Source organism: Ambystoma mexicanum, chromosome 6p (genome assembly GCF_040938575.1).
Source record: "Ambystoma mexicanum isolate Mex_15411 chromosome 6p, UKY_AmexF1_1, whole genome shotgun sequence".
In the NCBI taxonomy this organism is placed as follows: Eukaryota; Metazoa; Chordata; class Amphibia; order Caudata; family Ambystomatidae; genus Ambystoma; species Ambystoma mexicanum.
Window position 1 is genome coordinate 598,682,766 of NC_090935.1, and position 24,003 is coordinate 598,706,768.

At 48.7% G+C, this 24,003-nt stretch overlaps 1 protein-coding gene across 2 annotated transcripts in view; it reads right to left on the reverse strand.

The window, feature by feature from the left end:
- PDE8B (phosphodiesterase 8B) overlaps positions 1–24,003 on the reverse strand; it is a 1,197,077-nt gene that overhangs the window by 234,022 nt on the left and 939,052 nt on the right. For both annotated transcript variants that reach the window (XM_069627430.1, XM_069627431.1), the window contains one exon: positions 14,910–15,108. In XM_069627430.1, the coding sequence (XP_069483531.1) occupies positions 14,910–15,108 (199 nt within the window). The remainder of the gene's footprint in view (positions 1–14,909; positions 15,109–24,003) is intronic.

The following is a 24,003-nucleotide window of genomic DNA, read 5'->3' on the forward strand; positions in this document are numbered from 1 at the left end:
CAACTCACGGGATGCCCGGACCTCCGCCCTCGTTGCTTGCATCTCAGCTGAGAGCGTACGGGTGAGACGCTCCAGCTGCTGTTCTGTCCTTTGGTGTGTTGAAGCCTCTAGCTCAACAAGAGTCGTCCTGAGTTGATGTAGCTCCTGCCTCAGGGCTTCCCTGTGGCCCTGGGACTCTATGGAGATGGCCTCCTGCAGAGTCGCCAGTGCCGCCCGCCTGTCCCTGTTGGACGCCAACATGTCCTCCCTGTGTGACTGGCAGATGGAGTCGGTTGCCTGCTCTAGTCGCTCCATCAGCCTTTCAGGGGGGACAATGGAAGTGGCCACCCTATCCATGGCCTGAGCCATCATCTCGGATGATGCTGCCTGTTGGGTAGCCATACCGTAAATGGATTGCTCCCATACGGTATTGCCAGGTGGCGTACGGCCACCACGTCGGCGGGCACCACACCTGTCTGGGGCAAGGCGGACTGCGCCTTGCTGTGCCGGCACTGCCTGAGGCTGCAGGACTGCATTCCCCCTCTGATCTGCTGGCCCAGGAACAGGATCAGATGTCGCGGAGTGTGACCCTGCATCCGTAACCACCAAAGGCCTAGCTGCCAACACTGACATCCCCATTGAGGGTTCTGACCCTGGTGCAGGTGGGTGGGACAGAACAGATTCCCTCCCTGGAACACTCACCTGCGACGGCACGTAGGTCTCATCATCCGAGTCAACAGCTGAGTACAGCTCGGGGGAGGTGCAGCCAGAGACACCCCTTGAGAGCACGACCTGCAGCACTTGTGGGTTTTCACCCACCAGCACACCACGTCCCTCACTGGTGGTTGGTCGGCCCTCGGACCCCTCCTGGCTCTGCACCATCTCCACAACCCCAGCAGTATCAGGTGCGTCTTCCCCTGCAATGACATAATGACAAAGAAATGGAAACCCGCATTAGCACCATGGCACACAATGAGGGCTGTGAAACAAGAGAACCAGTACTTGATTGACACATGTCCCACATGACTAAGACCCTCCCATGCATGCACCCTCACTGCGTATGAAGGGCAGGCAAATGGCACACACTCATTACACAAAGATGGAAGATGAACACATTTCATGCATGCTGCCTGGCAGTGGCATCACACATTGCCCTGTGATTGCCAGGTGACACACACATGCCATCACACAGATGGCATGTGCCATTGCTATTGAGTGTAGATGGAGAGGAGGGCAGCACTTATTCATTCTGTCCAGTTCCCACATGCAATAGCTTTTCTAATTCTGACAGGTCTGCTTTATCACCTGGAGCTGCCAGTCCAATATGGTCCAATTGCACAGGGACATGTGTGAACATATGATATCCAGGTAACAAAGTAACTCCACTTTACCATGGCCATGCCATACATGTGACTAGAGGACTGAGGAATGCCTAGTATAAGTGGTGGAATGCATACAATCTGTCTGATTGAACATAGGAAAATAATCAACAATGTAGTGGCCAGGTGACACTTCAAGGCCAACTTGGGTGCTGTTGGGCTAGATGTCTACTGTTGGCAGAAGGGATACTGCAATGGCGAAATGCAGCTGCCCAGGATGTCTTGCATGAAGCACATGGCTGACCCATTCGACTCAGGCGCACACACTCTCACCTGGCACACAAACAGATGCCCTCACACACACATCATGCACATGGATGACACACACATGCATGTGCACTCACCGGACAATGCCTCGTAATCAGGCAGATCTCCCACGCCTTGGATCTGTTCCTCCGTGACGTAGGTCCCAGCGACTGACACATGTGGAGTGAGTTCCATGTCTTCTACTGGAGACCCACCTCCAGTCACTAGAGTTGCGGCATGACTTGAGGCCAGCTTCTTCTTTGCCCTGCGCTTTAGGTCATTCCAGCGCTTGTAGCAATCATTGGCTGTGCGCCTCACGATTCCAAGGGCACTTACGATGTCCGCAATGGTCTGCCAGTGTGCCTGGCGTTGTGCAGGTGTGGTCTTGGATCCTGCAACAATGACCATCTCGTTATCATGTCCGGACACATACTCGACAAGTGCATTCAGTTCCACATCCGTGAAGCTGGGCTTCCTCGACGGACCGGACTGTGTAGCCGTGTCGGGGGCATCAGCCTGTGCCGGACGAGCACTCTTCCTCTTCCGCTTGGAAGGTGGTGGTGATCCTGAGTGTCCTGCGCCGCTCTGGACACTAGGGGCAGGAGCCCTGGTGGGCTCTGTATCAGGTGTGTGGGATTGCACACTCAGCATGGGAGTTGGTGCAGGCATTGGCTCAAGTGTAATGGTGTCATGGGGAATGTCAGCAGAATGGACTAGGACGGACACTGTCCTGGCTGGGTGTGTGAGAGCTGGGGTGGATGGAGCTGCAGGTGCCCCTGCAGCCTCTCCGCCCTGCCTACTTGGGGCAGCAGATGACCTTGCTGCCCCAGATCCACGTGGCATGATAGCATCAACGTGCACCAGCGCACGTGTCGTAGCCCTGCTGACCTGGAAGTCAGCCATGGAGTCAGCCAGGTCTGGTGCCACAATGGGCTGGTCCAACAAGGGCTGAGCATGGATGGTGTCAGCCACTTCAGCCTCAACGGGAGAAGGGGGGGGGGAGGGGGGAGGGATGATGGGTGCCCTTGACTGGTCCTCCACACATGGGGGGACAGGCTCACCCTGCAAGTTACGACCACGTCCCCTACCGGATCCACCACGGCCACCACTTGTGGCTCTTCCACCTTTGCCACCCTTACGGAATCCTCGCCTCCCAGCCATGGCACTGATATTAATGTGCGTATGGGAGTGGCTGTAGACAATTGTCCTGGGCAATTGGGGGTCAAAGGGGTTGGGTACCAGATGGTAATTGTACCCTAGTGCTCTAGCACGGCTGATTGTAACCCCTGGGGAAAGATGACGGGTCACGCAACGCACAGGAGGCCCAAAAAAGGGAGATGACGTGCACGCAACCCCTCCTAGACCACGTGTGCAGAAAGAAAAACCTGCACTACGCTGTGGCACCCAGTAACACAAGAATGAACGTATGCGTGTCACACGCAGCCTAGAATGACCTCTGAAGGGGTAGGCTACACACGGGGCAAGCACAGAAGTTGGATACGTGCGTGACTCACCGTCTGCCAGGTAAAAGAGCGTGAAAAATGAGCGCGTTTGGCTGGCTAAACCCCCGCCAAAAGAAGATGTGTACGCTGTCTGAGAAGACAGGACAACAGTAGAAGGGGACACTGTTTGAGGGAACAGGCCCAGGTAAACCAGTACAAGAGGAAAAATAGAGAAAAAGCTGTCAGAGGTAACAGGGAGTACGAACTGGAAACGCCGTGAAGTAAATCGCGTGTGAAACGACAAGAAGTACAGAATTCACCCACTCGCTCTCCACGAAAAGCACGTACAAGGAAATGGTGTTCTACATGTACCTTATATACAGGCCCACACGTACAGCGTCACTTACGCGGCGTGTACGTTCACCAATCACACGCTTTGTCACTCCTGCGTGTAGATCCATTTTCACCAATCACACGCTTTGTCACTTCTGCGTGTAGATCCATTTTCACCAATCACACGCTTTGTCACTTCTGCGTGTAGATCCATTTTCATCAATCACACGCTTTGTCACTTCTGCGTGTAGATCCATTTTCACCAATCACACGCTTTGACACTGGGACGTGTCACGCAACAATTTCCTGCACGTGCAGGTGACTATAGGCGCGCATATGCTGTTGACGGGTTTACGCGCTAAGGGCCTTTCCTCGATTCACACGCTGACGTGTGGGATTTCACTCCCTATCAGGCTGTCCACGCGTTCACACACGAGAGACCACGCTCCTGGCCAGGAGGCCAAATTACTGCCCCCCAGAGCCCTGAGCACGCTCCCACCTGCCATCTGCTGCTGCCTGACTGCCTGCTGGCCACGTGCCCCACAGTGCTGGTGGGTGGGGGTGTTGGGAGACATGGGTGGGGGCCTGGTGGAGGCTGCCCCTGGTGGCGGGGGGGTGGGGGTGGTGGGGGGCATGGGTGGGGGCCTGGTGGAGGCTGCCCCTGGTGGCGGGGGGGGGTGGGGTGGTGGGAGACATGGGTGGGGGCCTGGTGGAGGCTGCCCCTGCACTGCTGGGGGTTGGGGGTGGTGGGAGGCATGGGTGGGGGCCTGGTGGAGGCTGCCCCTGCACTGCTGGGGGTTGGGGGTGGTGGGAGGCATGGGTGGGGGCCTGGTGGAGGCTGCCCCTGGTGGCGGGGGGGTGGGGGTGGTGGGAGACATGGGTGGGGGCCTGGTGGAGGCTGCCCCTGGTGGCGGGAGGGTGGGGGTGGTGGGAGACATGAGTGGGGGCCTGGTGGAGGCTGCCCCTGGTGGCGGGGGGGTGGGGGTGGTGGGGGGCATGGGTGGGGGCCTGGTGGAGGCTGCCCCTGGTGGCGGGGGGGGGGTGGGGGTGGTGGGAGACATGGGTGGGGGCCTGGTGGAGGCTGCCCCTGCACTGCTGGGGGTTGGGGGTGGTGGGAGGCATGGGTGGGGCCCTGGTGGAGGCTGCCCCTGCACTGCTGGGGGTTGGGGGTGGTGGGAGGCATGGGTGGGGGCCTGATGGAGGCTGCCCCTGGTGGCGGGGGGGTGGGGGTGGTGGGAGACATGGGTGGGGGCCTGGTGGAGGCTGCCCCTGGTGGCGGGAGGGTGGGGGTGGTGGGAGACATGAGTGGGGGCCTGGTGGAGGCTGCCCCTGGTGGCGGGGGGGTGGGGGTGGTGGGGGGCATGGGTGGGGGCCTGGTGGAGGCTGCCCCTGGTGGCGGGGGGGGTGGGGGTGGTGGGAGACATGGGTGGGGGCCTGGTGGAGGGTGCCCCTGGTGGCGGGGGGGTGGGGGTGGTGGGAGACATGGGTGGGGGCCTGGTGGAGGCTGCCCCTGCACTGCTGGGGGTTGGGGGTGGTGGGAGGCATGGGTGGGGGCCTGGTGGAGGCTGCCCCTGGTGGCGGGGGGTGGGGGTGGTGGGAGACATGGGTGGGGGCCTGGTGGAGACTGCCCCTGCACTGCTGGGGGTTGGGGGTGGTGGGAGGCATGGGTGGGGGCCTGGTGGAGGCTGCCCCTGCACTGCTGGGGGTTGGGGGTGGTGGGAGGCATGGGTGGGGGCCTGGTGGAGGCTGCCCCTGCACTGCTGGGGGTTGGGGGTGGTGGGAGGCATGGGTGGGGGCCTGGTGGAGGCTGCCCCTGGTGGCGGGAGGGTGGGGGTGGTGGGAGACATGGGTGGGGGCCTGGTGGAGGCTGCCCCTGCACTGCTGGGGGTTGGGGGTGGTGGGAGGCATGGGTGGGGGCCTGGTGGAGGCTGCCCCTGCACTGCTGGGGGTTGGGGGTGGTGGGAGGCATGGGTGGGGGCCTGGTGGAGGCTGCCCCTGCACTGCTGGGGGTTGGGGGTGGTGGGAGGCATGGGTGGGGGCCTGGTGGAGGCTGCCCCTGCACTGCTGGGGGTTGGGGGTGGTGGGAGGCATGGGTGGGGGCCTGGTGGAGGCTGCCCCTGCACTGCTGGGGGTTGGGGGTGGTGGGAGGCATGGGTGGGGGCCTGGTGGAGGCTGCCCCTGGTGGCGGGGGGGTGGGGGTGGTGGGAGACATGGGTGGGGGCCTGGTGGAGGCTGCCCCTGCACTGCTGGGGGGTGGGGGTGCAGGGGGACATGAGCAGGTGTGCAGGGTAGTCCCCTGTTTTGTAGGCTGCCTGCAGGGGCCGTGGAGGGTGTACAGGGAACACCTGTGAGGACCCACCCAGCCTAATCGCGTGTGACTTCCCACGCACCCCTGTAATACACGTACCCAGCCAAATCGCGTGTGATGATTCCCACGCACTCCTGTAATACACGTACCCAGCCAAATCGCGTGTGATAATTCCTGCGCACCCCTGTAATACACGTACCTGGCCAAATCGCATCCCTGTAATACACGTACCCAGCCGAATCGCGTGTAAAACTTCCCGTGTACCCCTGTAATACACGTACACAGCCAAATCGCATGTGATAATTCCCGCGTACCCCTGTGATACACGTGCCCTGGCTAATCGCGTGTAAAACTTCCCGCCTACCCCTGTAATACACGTACCCTGGCCAATCGCGTGTTAAACTTCCCACGTACCCCTGTAATACACGTACCCTGGCTAATCGCATGCAAAACTTCCCGCATACCCCTGTAATACACGTACCCTGGCCAATCGCGTGTTAAACTTCCCGCGTACCCCTGTAATACACGTACCCTGGCTAATCGCGTGTATAACTTCCCGCCTACCCCTGTAATACACGTACCCTGGCCAATCGCGTGTTACACTTCCCGCGTACCCCTGTAATACACGTACCCTGGCTAATCGCGTGTATAACTTCACGCGTACCCCTGATATGCACGTTACCCGCTTTGCGTTCCTTGTTTGGCAGCCCTGTAAACTGGTCCAGGGTTAGCGCAGCCCTTTGCGATGATTTTGCGATTTTGATGGCTTTTCCTTGCGCGAGGGCGTTCTTGGGGGCGTTACTGGCGCTGCTGCTGGGTCGCTGCGATACTCTGCGCCACGGCTGGTTTGGGAGCCTGAAATCCATGAATACGCTGTGCGCGGAAATCGGTTTTAGCGCACGTGCCTGGCGCAGTCAATCGCACGCGGACACTCTGCGCCAGCCGCTTGCGACACTTTTCTGCGAAATTCTATGAATTACCCTGTTAGTATTAAACAGGCACTTAATAATTAAGAACTGTCCACCTTTGTTTGTTACGAATATAGTTGTGTTTGTGGACCTCGTCCACAATCTAGGGTGCATAATTTGATTCCCGGGTTGTACTTCGTGCATAAATGCTGCCACTTAATGGGTGGCCACATTTCTCTGTTTTGTTTTGTACTTGGGTTATTTGTTTACACTGAACGGTGCACACTTAAAAAAAAAAGTGTGTCTTAATTATTGGAAATTTTAAAGTGACAGTTCATGTAAAATAGTCAAGCACACACAAAGATCTCTTTCTCTTTAAAGTGATACGAATATATTAAGGATATTTTGAGGTCTTTTTTCGATTAAGTCTACCGTGCAGTAAACTACCTATACCATATTTTGGATAACTGTTCATATTATCATTATTTTGTTTTTAATTATAGGCCACTCCAGGACATTTTAGCTCATAACATTTTACCTATAATTAAAGCATGGCTGGAGAGGTATGAGCCACTGCCAATGCTGTGGTGATGAAGCACGTAAAAGCCCTTATGAATTTAGGCACAGTCACTATGAAGCTGGTTCCATCTTCAGGGTGACATTGAGTGCCTAGCCTGCAGGATAGTGGACCGTGTGACATATTGCGCATTGCAAAAACCATTGTACATGGGCAATGTGGTTTGTGTCTAGCACCACATGAGGCGAAAGAGTGGAGAGATGCAGTTAGTTTGCCCATAGGACTAACAGTGGTGTATACATTACTGTGTGGGCGGTTGTTCTCTGAGGTGTAGAGTATTATATTGCAGCAAAAAGTACATTGCTTGTCGGCCGATGTTACAGATTTTGATAACAACTATTGTATCTTACACAAACAGTGGCACTGGTTGTCATATGACAACAGTAATGCAGAGCAGCTTACACTTTAATTATGTTATTTAAGCTGTTGTTCTACAGTATACTAGAATAATGGGAAATTAAAATGTCAAAACATAGTTGGATTCAAATTGCAAGTAAAATTGGTTTATTGTTTTATCAGTCTGAAAACTAGCTTTTTACTCTATGATCATGCCCACAAGTAAGGGAGATCTGCTCTCAAAGCAAAAACAAATGATGATAACAAATATTTCAGAGCACATCTTGTCAACAGGACTTTCTTTGTGCTCTTCTAGTGAAGCCTGGATTGTAGTCTGAAAGTTCCATTTAGACATCATTGCCAACATGATAAAGGACTTTACGCTATCAGCAGTCAAGTCAGGAATGTTATTATAACTGTTATAGAATCTAGGCATTCACTTGACCTATTTGCTGATACTTTGATGTGGTACACCATCTTTATGCACTGATCCACAGTAAGGCACCCTTGTTGGCCTTCAAATACTAGAAAGGCTTGTTGGTGCAGAGATTGGCTGGACTTCTGTTCTTATCTATGATAAAATAGAAAGATTGCCTTGAGACCTAAGGAATGTTGGTTGTGTACGGCTCTTAAATTGAATAGCCAATTGCTTAGGAGAGAGACGATCGATCTGACAGTCAAGAAATAAATACTTAGATAAAATGTGTGATTTTTCCATAGATGGGAGGTTAGCTCAGGGGCAACATGCTCGCCTTGGAAACAAGACGACACGAAGCAACACAGCTTTGATGCCCAGGTCCACGTTTAGAAACCTCTGGGTATTGAGCGGCGTTATAAATAACCTATCATATCATAGATTCTTTTCCTTGTATTGCTGCTAACCAATTAGATAATTGTTGTCAGCTGGTTCCAGGTAGGAGTACATGCAGGTCCAAAAGCCATTTGGGTTGGTTGGAAAATAAATTAACTTGATGGATGTCCCCCTTACAACCAAGAACTATTACATATAACAAAACAATGCAGAAGGCTATCCTGAGAAAAGCTAATAGCCCAGAACATCAATGACCAATTTTTGTATTGTGTTTCTTTCTGTTGGTGTTTTACTGATATCTTGATAAATACAAGTATGGAAACAACACAAGCACGTTTGCCTGTGAGTCATCTCAGGGACATAATTTCACCAAAATGCCAGGGGTAGCGCAAGTGACATCACACAACCCTTGTCCCCGATGACATCACAGGAGGTGATGTCATTTGGACCCACCTCAAGTGACATCACGGGAAGTGATGGCAAATGACCTTCAGATTTTTCAGATGCGTCTAGCACCTGTGTTTCCAGCCGCTCTCATTTCAGCAAGAAATAAGAACCGAGGCACAGAGGGAGGTGAGATTTGTCCACAATCACACATTTGGGGAATGTCATTTTCCAGATTCGACATGCAGCCTATTTGTAAAACATACATAATGCAGTTCTTGTAACAGGGTAACCGAAATCTCTAACTCAGGCTACAGCGAGTGTATGAAACATCTATAGCTCAACGGACACAGACGGACTCGTTATCTGTGCCATTGATGTGTTAAACAAGCACTGACCTGGGGAGGCGTGCACTGTCTATTTACCCAGGAGAAAAACGCTGCATGAGCAAGGCCTGAAAATTAAATCATTGACCAGTATTTAGTATCAACAAAATTCCCTGTTTATAAATGTATCTATAAGTCAGCTATGATAGAAGAAACCTATTGTGCGGGTGTAAACTGAGGCAATCTGTGAGGCAAAGTTTGCATGCAGTACCCTCTGGGACCACTACACACAACTATGACTACAGGTGTAAGCAAAACTAACTTTTGGTATAAGTCTGTACCACACAGATTTTGGTAGCAAGCTGAGTAGCCAGGCTTATCTCAAGAGGGAATGTGAGCTTGTAATGTGGTTACACAGAGGTCTACAATTACAAGTATTTAGATAGACACTTACACTCAAGGTTTCGTGGTAAAACACTTATTCATTTATGACACAGTCAGTTAGAAAACATTCACTAAAAGGAGGCAATCAATATCACACAACAATATCCTACAATACTTCACACTAACCGGTTCTGAAATATTTAAACTACTTTGAAGGAGGAGCAAAATGGCATTCACAGCATTTGAAGTAGGAGCAAAAATGCATAAGTTAATAAAACGAAAAGTAGAGTTACTTTTAAACAGTACAAATAGTTTGAGTTCACCAGAGGAGTTGGTCCAATGCAATAGGTAGACCAAAGTCAATGGGCTAGAGTCTTTTATAGGTAAAAACGGTTCTGGTAGATAAACGGAAAAGTCTTTGCCACGGTTCTTATTAGTAGCTCTCAGAAGAAAGAGTTATATGTCGGGTCACAAGCTGACTAGGCCTGCAAGTTGCCAAAGATTTGCACACTTTCGCAGTGAGAGGTACGTTCTCTCGGTCGGGTTTTCACAGTACCTTATATTGAAGAAAAAGATGCAGCTGAGGACTTCTGTTCCTGGCAGTTCCTGCAGATCTCGCTGTTCTTGAGCCTCAGTCATAGGAACAAGAGGGAGGACGTCGGGGGACGCCTGCACTGCACAGGGACTGGTCACAAAACTGGCAAACTGGCAATTCTTCGATTCCGGTAGCTGTCTTGAAGCACACAAACTGGTGTCCTTCTCCATGGCTATTCGGTTTCCTGCAGCACTCTGGGGAAAATACAACCAGCTCCGTGAATGGTGTCCAGGTGGCTTACGAGTTGATTGGACGCACCAACTCAAAGGAAAAAGTCATCCTTGAAGGGCTTCTCTGTCGAGATGAACTTGGCGACTCAGACCTGTAGCAGGGCTTCACCGGGCAAACCAACATTCCAGGAGTTGCAGCAGCCGTCCACTTCCAGCTCGTCTTTGTTTTTTTTCATTCCAGTGGTCGACTCTGCCTCCCAAGCCAAGAGACTAGCCTTTTAAACAGTTTTCTCCTGTTCCTTCCAGCTTAGCTGCCACTCACCCAGCAAGGTGGCTGGCCTTGCCGGACAGTCAGCCAGCTAATCATGCCAGAGTGCATTTGGGTCTCCCAGGAGACTAAGCACAGGGAGTTTTGGGCACCTCCCTAACTTCCTGCCCACCGCAGAGACTTAGGCGCTAGAGGCGGTCTTCAGTCCTGAAGCCTGCCAAAGGCGTAGGAACAAAGGGACCAAACCTAGTTTGGCACGCAGAGACAAACTCTAGAAGGACCTTTCCAAAAAGAAATGGCGAAAAAAGAAGACCTGTTTAAACAAAGGAGGCTCAGACGCCATCTTGAAAAACATGGCTCCTGCGATATAACGCTACCGGTGTTCGCGGTCGGGACAAATCATGGTAGTTTGTTGTAAAACCACTGCCACCAGCCATTTCAATAGGAAAGGGTAGCATTTGACTGCTACATGGGTTTCTAGACACAGGGGATACTAGGTAACCCCTCCGGCACTCTGTTGTAAGTGCTGGATCTAGGAATTTAAAAAGACTAGTAAAGTCAATTTAACTTTACTTTCTCTGGGAAACAGTAGTTTATCCCAGAGAAGGTATTTAAACCTTGGGACAGCCTGAAAAGGCTTCCCTGTGTCACTGCACTGAGGGTGCTGTGTAACACACATGAAAAGATGATGCCTATGGAGTAAAACCCCATAATCAAAGAACACAAGAGTAAAACACACATCAAAATACATGAGAGAGTGGGAACAAAAAGGCTCACACTCACTCCAGGTAAAAATAAATCAAGTCCTCAAAATCCAGCAAAGTTGCTGGGGTCTCTAAGGTGAAGGGAATTAGCACATTTATGCAAATTCTCCCTAACCCCATATGTCTCTGTGTGCATCTATCTTTAAGCTATATGACAAGCAACCAGATGTTGTCCCACACAACCCAGAGCCAAATATGACCCCTAGGCTTTGATACATAACTCTTCAAACTTTTTTAACGGGGGCGAGTTGTGGGAAGGGGGAGTTGGGAGTGGCTGCACCTCCCTCAAGAATGGAGCTCAGTGCATCCATGATTTTCAGAGCTCTATGTGCAAGGTGTGTTAGTCAATGAACCCCGCACCACCGGCCCGTGAATAAAGTCTCCACAGAGCCCTTTCCTTGAAGGAGTTTGAGTGGGGAAAGGTGGGTCACTCCATGGCTCTCTCACTTCTGAGACTCTGTGTCCAATGCTTTTTTTCTTAAAAAATGTTGCACCAGAGCAGGGTCCTGGTGGCTGCCCTTCTAAACCATTCAAATCACACTTGAATGGGTACAAGGTGAGCAGAGCCCAATTAGTGGAGTAGCACGAAATTTGGGGGGCCCCCTGCCAGCCATGCTGAGGCCCCCCCAAGCTTCTTGACAAAGCATAGGGCATGCCATACCCCAGGCCGGCCTGGACCTCCATGTGTGCACAATGTCCATGATGATTATGCCACTTTAGGGACATGCACTTCTCCAAGTGAAAGCTTAAATGTTTCACCTAGTGTAGAAAGAAGGGGGTGGTGCCTGGTCCCAAAATATAGCAGCCACCAGTGATGGCTGGTGAGTTGATTTAATGGAGGGTGTAAATATTTGCCACAAATATGCGATTGCAACTGAGCATAGCGAGAGGGCCCGAACTAACGCAAATGGGTTTGGGTGTTTCAGGGGGATTATTCCCCCTCCCATGAATAAATATTTTAGAATAATGGGATAAAATGGTACATTACACAGCACACTTTCTGTGAAAATGTGGGTAGAAGGCCAGACAGTTTGCAATTGGTTTTGTAGGGTGTATTGTAACTCATGGAAAAAAGTACAATACATGCAAGTCACAAGTTTCCCAATGCATGGTCATGCTGGTCCCTTCAATATATGCTAGTATAAAAAACATTTTCATGCTGGCTGTGCCCATTCATTCCCATGCTGGCTACACCAACATATGCTAGTATTCACATATAAGAACATACTCATGTTCGCTTTGAGATGTTTTTTATAATATCATTACTGGCACAAGACACAAAGCTGGCTCTGCCAATATATGCCAGTGCTCCTATCAGGAACGTCATTTCACCAAAATGCCAGGGGTAGTGGAAGTGACATCACATGAACCTCCGATGAAATCACAGGAAGTGATGTCATTTGACCCCACCCTGAAGTGACATCACAGGAATCGATGCGACACGACCTTTCACCCCTTGATAAAACAGGAAGTGGCATCACATAGCATTGTTTCTAAATACACTACGAAAATGATGGTTATGATATCACTGTAAAGTGATATCCATTATAAGAATGGATCACCATATCTATCATTAATAACACCCAACCTGTGTTGGAACTAATTTATCAACCTCAGCCGGCTGAAAGGCTGAGTTGACCTTGCCGGGAGTCTAACATGCAACCTGCAGATCACACACACATTGCAACAGGGAGCGCCCAACCCACTGAGCTATCCTAATGGCTATAGCTATCAGAAAACCAGCCACTCCAGAAACAATAAGCCACATGTTGCTGGTCACAGCCCAGGAGCCTCAATTTAAAAAGAAAAACTTTTTTTTAAATTTATTTTTTAGTGGTAGCAAAGGAGACCACAGGGGTAGCAAGGGAGATCACAGAGGTCAGAGTTGTGACCCCTAAATGACGTCCCTGGCTCCTATGTTAGAAAATACTCCCGTTGGCTTGGCCATTAAAAGTGACATGTCACAATAAGAAAACATGTCCAAACTAGTTCCAATTTAAGCCAGTGCAGACCCATAAGAACACCTATCATCCTTGCTTCATATAGATGCTCAGTTAATAAAAAGTCATGCTACAGCTACAGTAAGAAATATACATGCCTCTACACCATAACGACAGTCTAGCGAGGGAATACTGCTTATCAAACTTGCTTTTTCAAAGATGACGAGTAATAAATGCCATGCCACAGTAAGCACTGGCTAGACTGACTGGACCAAATGCCAGTCTAGCCAGGTTATGACACACATGACCTTGGCTTTGCCCGAAAATATGAGTAAAACGTGCAACGTCAATAAAGGATGCGTTAAAAATGCTCTAGTGATCCCCAGTTTCCCAGGGCCTTACACACACGCACACAAACACACAAAGCCATCCTCTTTCACCCACCCATACATCGCCTCTCATATTCATTCACACTGCATTCACAACACAGGCTTGCACCCACCCACCCAGAACATTCACACACAAAATCACATGCATACCCATTCACCCACCAGTCACTCACCCATATACCTTATCTCCCATACACCTACACTGGCACCCACCCACCCCGAACATTTGCACGCACGCACTCACATTCCTACTCACTCACCCACCATTCACTCACTCATAAACCTCTCACGTCCACTTACACTGGATTCTCCACACAGGAACGCACCCACCCACCCGGAACATTCAACCACACTCTAACATGTTCCTACTCATTCAACCACCAGTCACTCACTCATACATCTTCTCTTCTACTTGCACTGCATTATCTACATAGGCCCACACCCACCCATCCAGAACATTCAAACACACACACACACTATCACATTTCAACTCATTCACCCATCACTCACTGGCTAATAGCACATACATACATTTGACATGCACTACACACATGCAAAATACACATGACATTTTTAAAAAGAAAACCTTCTTACCTGTTTTTCCAGCTTAGGTCCGTCAATCCAGGCCACCCTTGGCTCCTACGTGCTGTTCACAACCAGGAAGCAGAATCTGGTTCCTGTATATGAGCCGTGAGGAAGCCAGAGGAGAAGGGTTTGCAGCTGAATGTGGCATGTGACATGTGCCACATGTCATGGTCAGCTCCAACCCCTACTCAGCACTTCCTTCTTGTGCATCAAAACCCGGTCCAGCCTTCACCCTGATGGGTGAAGACTGCATCGGGCACCCCCAGACCTGGTGTTGTGTGGCTCCTGCAATCTCCCTGGCAACCCCTGTAAAAACAACATTTTTTAAATTGTCTTTTTTTTCAACATGGGTAGCAAGGTAGCTTGCAGGGCTAGCAAGGGAGAACACAGGGGTCGCGGCTGCAACCCCTGGACACCCCCAAATGACATACCTGAGTCAACTATGAACTGGGCTTATTCCTATGACAAATTAATCCTACTTTGGGTCCTTTTTCCCTTTACTTATAGACTTGAGTCACTTTTTACTTGTAATTTGGCAATGAAACACAAATGCTTTCAAAATCTTCGAAAGAGCCTGTGCAATACAGATGCCATCCTCAGAGGGCGGTTTTCCGGAGTTTATGGTGTATTTTATTATACAGATAAACCTGCTAATCTTAACATAACATTATTCTGCCTTAATACAGCCGTGCTGCCTAGAAGCTGCGGTATAACCAAGCTGTTGTTAAAAAAAATAAAAAAATTGGTATGGGGGTCTTAGTAAAGAACTCACAATAGAAATATACCTTAACTTTCTCGTTTCCAAGAAAGAATGCAGTCGCGTGGAGCACATCGGCCGCATGGGTGGAATTGTGGTAGGAGTTGGTTGAGTGGTAGTTGACCTCAATAATTTGCAGCCAGGCACGGAGTGTAGCTTCTGTACAGTTTAAAAATTCACACACTCCAAACCGGCCAAAAATCTTTAAGCCCAGGTACACTAGTGGTCTGAAAAACAAGAAAAATAGAAGACTTATGAAATACAACACATTGATTCTTAGCCCTGGAACTCAGTTCAGAGAATACATCCTGGACGATCAGCATTGCCTGCCTATTGTAAGTTCATAGATGAAACCTCTCTCCTTTTCCCATTAGATTAACAATCGTAACAATAATGCAAGCTGAATTTAATAAATATTTGACAAAATATCTCATTACAAACAAACCCAGGGTGGGACAACTAAGGGTACAATTTCCAGATTATAAATGTTTAAGCATTATAATTGAATATATACACAATATCAAACAAAACAATTTATAGGCCTATATTGATAACATTAATGATAGTAACTAGGACAACCATACCAATGCGACTACTAGTAATAATGACTAGGAAGATGTACCCAGTGTATCATATGCTGATCTAGCGTTTTCTCTCTCACACTCTTTCTCTCCTCCTTTCTCTGTTATTTTCTCTGTCTGCGTTTGTCAGTCTTATTGTGAGGCATGTGTTTACTAAAGCCGCCCCTGCCGTTTCCAACAGCGGCACGACACGAGGAAAAACAAATATCTTATGTGTGAGGAGGAATGGCGTTGTTTGTTTGCAAAATCAGCAATTCAAAGAAAAACAAATATTTAATTGTGCTAACATTATATTCTGTAACTTTTTTAAAATGTTGCAATGTTCATGTCTAATGTTCATTTTCAGTACATTGTTTAGTCATAATGTGTATATTACACTTGACTTCCTGGGAAATTACATCAGCAAAACGTAGAAGAACTATATTCATTATTTTCTGATAGATGCCATCATTACAAGATAGACAGTCTGGTCACTCCTATTGTACTCATTTTAAATGGGAAATGGGAAGGGCACAAATAACACCAGTGAGGGGTCCAGCCTGCTTTGCTTAAAATCAAATAGCATTTTGGGAGCATAAGAATGACTGCATTTTGTTATATTTGACACTTGTGTCTGTTATGAAAGGGTTGCATGTTTGAACCACTAACTTCATATCTAAGTTATTATCGTGTTATTAGACCTCTCCGCAGCCTTCGACCTAGTTGATCACAGCTTACTGGTGTCAAGGCTCGGAGAGGTCACCAACTGCTCCATAATTGCATCCAGATGGATTGCTTCCTTTCTGGGTCCCAGAATGGTGAGGGTCTGTGTTGGCAATAATCAATCTTCTCCAATATCTCAGACATGCAGAGTTCCACAGGGCTCCTGCCTATCGCCTCTGCTTTTCAATCTTTATATCCGTCCCCTTCTTGACCTCCTAAACAAATTAGGAGTGCAATACACGAACTACGCTGATGACACTCAGGTGGTCATACAGCTGAGTGGCTCCTATAGCAGCGATACAGTAACCATCAATAAAATATATAAAGCCATACAAGACTGGATGGCCTGCAATTCTCTTGCCCTGAACGACAAAAAAAACTGAACTCCTCATTGTGGCATCAAAAAACACCCGGGCGAAACTTGACTCCAACTATGCTAGTTTCCATATTGCCGACAATACCATTCTCGTCCAGAAGAAAGTCAAGACCCTAGGCGTCGTTCTTGACGAAGAACTTTCTATGAAGTCCCATGTCTCCAGCATTAAATCTAGCTGCGGTCTTATAAATAAAAGAATAGGCTATATTCGACCATTCATCTCGGAAGAAAACTGTGCCCTTCTGTCCACTGCACTGATCAATTCAAGATTGGATTATTGCAACAGCCTCCTAGCGGGCACCACAGCCTCCAACATCCAATCATTACAAGTGGCTCAGAATAATGCTGTTCGTAATATCTTCAATCAGTCCCGTCGTACACACATTTCCACTTTTAGGAAAAAACTTCATTGGCTTCCCGTTAAACATTGGATAACGCACAAGATATTGACCACGACCCACAAATGCCTCAGCCTCTGTAGCCCCACTTATTTGTCAGCCCTAATTAGCATTAAATCTAACACGAGGAACCTTCTTTCATCCTCTGCCAGTATTCTCAAGCATCCAAAATACAGGACAGCCAAACTTGGAGGTACCACTCTTGACGCTCAAGGTCGCCTTCTATGGAACAAACTCCCAGCCCAGATGCGGCAGATCCAGGACTACACTGCATTCAAACGTACTGTAAAAACCCACTTCTTCAATCTGGAATAACTCTTTGACACTTCTTTTTCTTTGCCATGTCTGTTTGTTTGTTTTGTTCAGTTTTATGTGCGCCCTGAGGCCTACGGGCATGTTGGCGCATTACAAGAATTAAAATAAATAAAATAAATAAAATAAGCAGACACAAACATCAGAAAGACAGTCTTGTGGATTTGCTTAGAATCGCATGCTCTGCATAGACTAGCAAGCTATACTGGGTGAAGGCGGTAGGTTGATAGAAGGGACAGAGGCAGATAAATGTTTCAATACTGCCTGTCCCACCTGTGAGACATGTCTTGCTTATGTGTCAACACAGCAATGTTGTGTGGAAGTGTACACTGAACTCCATGTGGCTGTTCTGCAGATAGCCTCCAGTGGCACGTTTGTGAAGAAGACCAAGGTAGCCCGTGGACAACGTGTGGAGTGTGCTCTAGGTGTAAATGGCAGTGTTTTGTTTGATACCATTTAACACTGCTGTTTGCATCTTACTATCCATCTAGCAATGGTAGCCTTTGAGATAGGATGCCCTTCTCTCCCGGCTGCTACGGATACAAAGAACTGGTCTGTTTTTCTGAGTAGCTTTGTTTTGCTGAGGTAGTACATGACTGCTATCCGAACATCTAGTGTACAGAATGCTCTTTCCCCAGAGTTCTGTGGGTGTTGAAAGAAGCTGGAAGTTCAATGGATTGGTTGACATGGAACGTAAAAATGTACTTTGGTGAGAAGTGCAAGTGCATTCTTAAGACCACCTTGATTTTATGTATTGTGATAAAAAGTTCTGTCACAGACAATGCGTGAAGCTCACTTACCGTTCCAATAGAAGTGATGGCTATAAGGAAGGCGGTTTCGTAAGTGAGAGTTTGAGGCTTGATTTGTGCATATGCTCAAAAGAAGGGCCCATGAGCCTACATAAGACAATATTTAAATCCCAACCAGGGGGTGGTTTTACAATAGGGGGATAAGGCCTTTTAACTACCTCCATGAAAGGCTTTCATGACAGGAACTTTCCACCAAGAAACCTTGTTTTGTGATGTTATATATGCGGACAGTGAGGCTAAATGGACCCTTAATGAATTAAAGACCAGGCCAGAGTCTAACATGTGTACTAGAGAGTGAACTATACACAATGGTGAGCAGACAATTGGCTTGACATTTGGCTTTTTTACACCATAACACAAATCTTTTCCATTTGTTTACGTAGCCATGTCTAGTGTTTGGTTTACGAGCTTATTTTAATATTTCCATGAATCTGTCAGGCAGTTTAACGTGACCACACTCTATGACTTCAGGAGCCAAGCTGCTAAATTGGCTGTTCAAGGTTGAGGGTGCAGGATCAACCCCTGATTCTTTGTACAGGAATGTTAGCTTTATTGGTGGGCAAATGTACATTTTGAGGAGATTGGAATACCACGTCTCACATGCTCACATTGGGGCAATTATAATCATTCTCAAATGTTCCTGGTGCATCTTGTGGATTACTTTGTTCAATAGGGATGTTGGAGGAAAAGTGTATGCAAATCTCCATGACCAACTGATCCACAGTGCATTCCCTTTGGACCTTTTCTGTGGGATGCCGGAGGCGTGACCTAGGGATTTTGCATTTTCTTTTGTAGAAAACAGGTCTATGTTTGGTTGCCCCCAACGTGTCAAAATGTTGTTTACAATGTCAGAATGTAACTCCCACTCGTGTTCTGAGGGTTGACTTGTGCTTCTGCTTTTTGTTTCTGCTTGGCAGTTGTGGTCCCCTGGAACATGTTGAGATAGGAGATGTATTCCCCTTTGGAGGCTCCATTTCCAAATATTCTATGCTAGTGTGGGATGATTTAGGGAGCGAGTCCCGCCCCGTTTGTTGATGTAAATCATGGTGGTTGTGGTGTCTGTTATAATCAGTACATTCTTCCCTATTAAGTGATGTTGAAATGCTTGTAGTGCTCTGTAAACGGCTAGCAATTCCAAAACATTAATGTGTTTTTTAGCAAGTTTATGTGTCCACATGCCCTGCGCTGTATAGTGATGCATCTGTTGTGATTGTGATGTGTGTTGTTGGGTTGACAAAATGTTTCCCCTATAAGAAGTGTTTCTTTGTCCACCAAAGAACTACTCACACCACTGTTCACGAAACCTGCACCAGATCGTTCCAATTGCCCTTTGCCGGCGACCATTATTTTGCTAGCCCCTATTGCACTGGATGCTTGTGTAGCCTTGAAGATGCATGCCGTCATCATGCCGAGAAGCTGCATTACCTTTGTGACTGTTATCCAACGACCGACTGCATAACAAGGGATCTGCTTTAGTATGTTTCGGGCCCTCTCAGAAGGAAAGAACAAAGTGTCCTGTGTCTGAATTACTTCCCCATGGAACTGTTTTTGCTGAAAGGGCGTGACTTCTTTTCATTGATGGAGAAGCCTAGTTGATGCAGAAGATGTAGTGTTTTCTGTGTATTTTGCTGCAGTATTTCTGGTGTTTCTTCTGTTATTAGCCAGTCATCCAGATAGGGGTACACTGGGATATTTTCTCTGTGCATATTTTCTGCTACTACTTCTAGTACCTTTGTGAATACTCGGGAGGCTGATGCGTTACCAAAGGGATGCACCTTTCGTTGGTAGTGCGTCAACCCTACTTTGAACCTTAGATACTTTCGATGTGCTGCCAGCATTGAAATATAAAAGTATGCATCTTTCATGCCCAATGTTGCCATGAAGTCTCCCTTTTTGGGCAATAGGAAGACTTCCTGCAATGTCGTCATTCTGAACTTTTGTAGTTTGACATAAGTGTTTGCTGGTCTGAGGTTGACCACTGAGCATTTGGTCTTGTCTTTCTTTGGAACAAGGAAGCACACATAATAAATACCATTGTTTACCTCTGATGGTGGGGTGAGTACTATGGCTCCTTTCTGTAATACAGTGTTTATCTCGTATCTCGGCTACCCGTGTCTTATTGTTGACAACACCTGTCTGACATGATCCCCTCCCAAATGAGGGCAAATGATGTAATGAGTCATTGTTTGGTGGGTGTGGCCGAACCTCGACTGGCTTGGCCTCTACCTCTCCTACGTCTCTTTCTAAATTGTCTGCGATATTAAGATTGAGACGTGGACAATTGTCCCTAGTTGGTATACCATGAGCTGGAGTGTGCACCTGAGATATGGCCCGACTGGCCTGAGGATCTAGGGTAGCTTTTATTAGGAAAACTACAGTGGTTGGAAAATTAACCTCTTTGTTGAAAGGGTTTACTTGAAATTTGTCCCAATGTTTTACGAGTCTCGTGCTCTTTCTTTGCAGTTTTAAGAGCATTGTCTACTGCTTTGCTGAATAAGACATTAAGCCTCATTACAAGTTTGACAGTATCCTGATGGTAAATCCGTCAAGATACAGGCAGACTGCATTACCGTTACCGGCACTCAGTCTGGCTGAATTATTGGCAGATTATGAGTGCTGGTAAGGGTGGTAAATCTCCATTCCATGGAGTCCCATCGGACTCTATGGGGGATTTTCTGGTAATACTTGCTATTTGTTGCCGGTAGGGTGGTTGAATTACCTCCAGCTCTTGACTGGAGGTAATTCCTCCACCACACTGGAAAAATTGTACTTTCCCGGTGCAGAAACATGCCGATATACGGTAGTATCGTGTTATTTCCGCCCCAGCAAAGTTGTAATGAGAACTGTCCTCCACAGGCATGTTTAGCAGCGTGCCTGAGTTTCTGGTCTGAACCCAGAATTTCTTATCCACGCATGCCTTTTAACGAGGGTGCCCACTGCAACCATTCTACCAGCGTTCTCTGCAGCATCAAGAGTGTTCTTGATGATGGTGTCAGCCGGTTGTTTGCCCTCTGTTAATGTTTTAAGTATTTCCGACCTAAGGGGCTCATGGACGTGATCCCATTGTGCGCTATTAAAACTTTCAATAAGAGTTGTATTATTGGCAATATGGATTTAGAAAGTAGCTGATGTTGCTACCTTTTTCTCTAGGGCGTAAATCCTTTTGCTGTCCTAATCAGGAAGTGCCTCAGATGTGGCTAAGGGAGTCCCATCTCTCTTACGCTTAGTAGTAACTACCAGAGAATCAGTTTGAGATGGCCTTTGATAAATAGAGGGCCAGTAGGTGCTGGCTTTAACTGCTTCTCAATGCGTGCTCCCCAGGGGTCTAACCTCTCTCACTGGCTGTTCGACCAATACCTGGCACTGCATTGCTGCTCTCTGCTACAACTTTCAGTGCTATGCAGATGACACTCAGCTCGTTTTCAGTCTTCCCTCTGCCACCTCTTCTCCTTCTCTCATCTCTGACTGTCTGTCTGCTATCCAGGAGTGGTGTGCTGCCAGCGATCTCTGCCTTAAAGCCAGTAAGATGGAGATTCTCCTCATCGGCACACCTGCATCCTTCTGTCACTCTCTGTCAGGCCTCACTTGGCCCTCTTACTGCTCCCGCCTGTGAGGCTAAGAACCTCGGGGTCATCTTCGACTCCACCCTCTCCTTTGCTCCTCACATCTCTGACGTCTCTTAGAAGTCACACTACAAACTGCACCTCCTCAGAGGTATTCTTCCTTTCCTCTCCTTCCCCCCAGAAGCTCACTGTCTCCAGAGCCCTGGTTCTCTCTAGGCTGGACTACTGCAACAGCCTCTTTCTAAATCTGCCTTCCTCTACTCTCCGCCCTCTGCAACTCATCCAGAACAGAACTGCGAAACTTGTCCATGGCCTGAAGCCCAGGGATCGTATCTCTCCAGTACTGAAATATTTGCATTGACTCCCAGTGGCTGCGTGGATTAAAGTCAAGGCCCTCTGCATTGTCCACAAGGCCTTCTGTGGCCTGGGGCCTCGATACCTTCAACTCTTTCTTCCTAAATATCTTCCTTCTCAAGCTCTTCACTCATCCGCCTCCAACTCCATCAGGGTCAGTTGCTTCTCCAAGCAACGTGTTGGTGGTAGATCTCTTTCTTCGGCTGAGGCCTCCCTCTGTAACAGCCTCCCTGCCTCCCTGGAACTTGAGGAGAATCACCTCCGGTTCCGGAAGCACCTCAAAACCTTGCTCTTTGCTTCTGCTTTCTCCCCTCCTCTCCCCTGCTTAACTCCTGGCTGACCCTGCACTGGTCACCTGGCTACACTCTGATCTCGGGCCCAGGTCCCCTCCCCCGTCAGTTGCACACATGCACTGCCTACCTGGCAACCCCTGCACTTAGGGACTGTTTTCTGTATCCCTTACAGTCCCCCACCAGCACTTGACACCTGATGTCTGCACTTACCCCTGCACTTGCCACCTGCTGGCCATTCTTCTCTTATTGTTTTTATTAATTCCATCAATCCCATGTACTGCACTGTCCCCACCCCCCTCCCACCCTGCACTTTTCCCCTTTCCCACTTCCCCTCACTTGCGCTATCTGAATGACATTTGGCCTAGTAGGATCGTTGTCTCTGTCTTCCCTCTGCCCCACCCCCTCTGCCTTGTCGCGCCTTGAAACGCCTGTGTATATGCGCGTTATAAATGCCATATCACATCATTCTGAGTGCATCGCTAACGCACTGTGCCGCCCGCCATGCAGCTTTCAGACTGCCTGCATCCAGGCGCTCACTTTTATCACATTCCACGGTCCTCCATATTTGATTGGCTGAGACCGTGCCCGTTTAATGTAAATGATGACGCAGCTTACGCATCTGCCACCTGCTGCTCGGCCCGCACCAGTGGCATTTGTTCACTTTGATTTTAAACCATTCACTTTTTCAGAAGGCTAATGCAGTAGGAGAGGAAGAGGAGAGGGAGAGAGCATGCGTGTGTGCTCACGCACGCGCGCCCCCAACAGCATCTGGAAGTAAGGGGGCAAGAGGGGAATGACAGCAGCCCATCCCGCCTTGCAGACACCCAACTGGGAGTCAGACTGCCCAACCCCGCTTCAGGTCCTGGCCTGACCACCACTCACGCCCCTTCTGCAGATCACTGCTTGCACCCTATAAAGTGTGTCAGGGAGGCAACGGGCATCTGGGAAGGGCAGACAAATCCCTTAACCCGCCATACAATACAAAACAAATATTGCTTCGGTAAGATTGCCACCTTCCATCTGCAGTGCTACGATGAGGTATGACTAGCAGCAAGCGCTACAGGCAAACGACAATTGGTTTCATAATTATAATTGCTATACCAAGCATTGTGCTCTTTGACGAGGCTTGATGCTTCCCATAGGCCTTAGTGCTGCAGCTGTGCAGCTTTGCTGTGCTGTGACATGAGAGGGGTGGCTGGCACCCAAGTCCCTGGCACTTTTTCCATTGGCCTGAAAAGAAGGCTAACACACAAAGCTCACACTCTCTCTCAAGCATGACACTTTTTGGAAAACATGCCCCACTGTTGTGATTGTTCAAGGAAGCCCGTCTCCGGAAGACGAGGACACAGTGCGCAGGTCACACTCTGCACCGACACCGCCTCCACGCTAGGCTTGTTTAATTCCAGTGGCATGCTTTATTTGAGATAAACCATTGGCATTTTCTGTCATCGGCAAGGAAAGCTTTGTGGACGCTTAGGAGGTTAGGGTCTGCTATGTCTGCAGGCGATGCTCACCTGGAAGTGGTGCACCATTGGGCAAAGAACCCAATTGTGTGCCGCCTCATCTAGGCTGCATTGTCATTGTGCTACCAAGTTTAAAGGCACTGTCCGGCTAAATAGCCATGTGTGTATGCCACAAAGGAAGAGTGTGTGTGTTGGACGCTAGTGGGCTGAATCTGACGCAACAGATTGTCAATCTCCAATCCGTATTTTGCAGGGATGTAAATTAAACCTC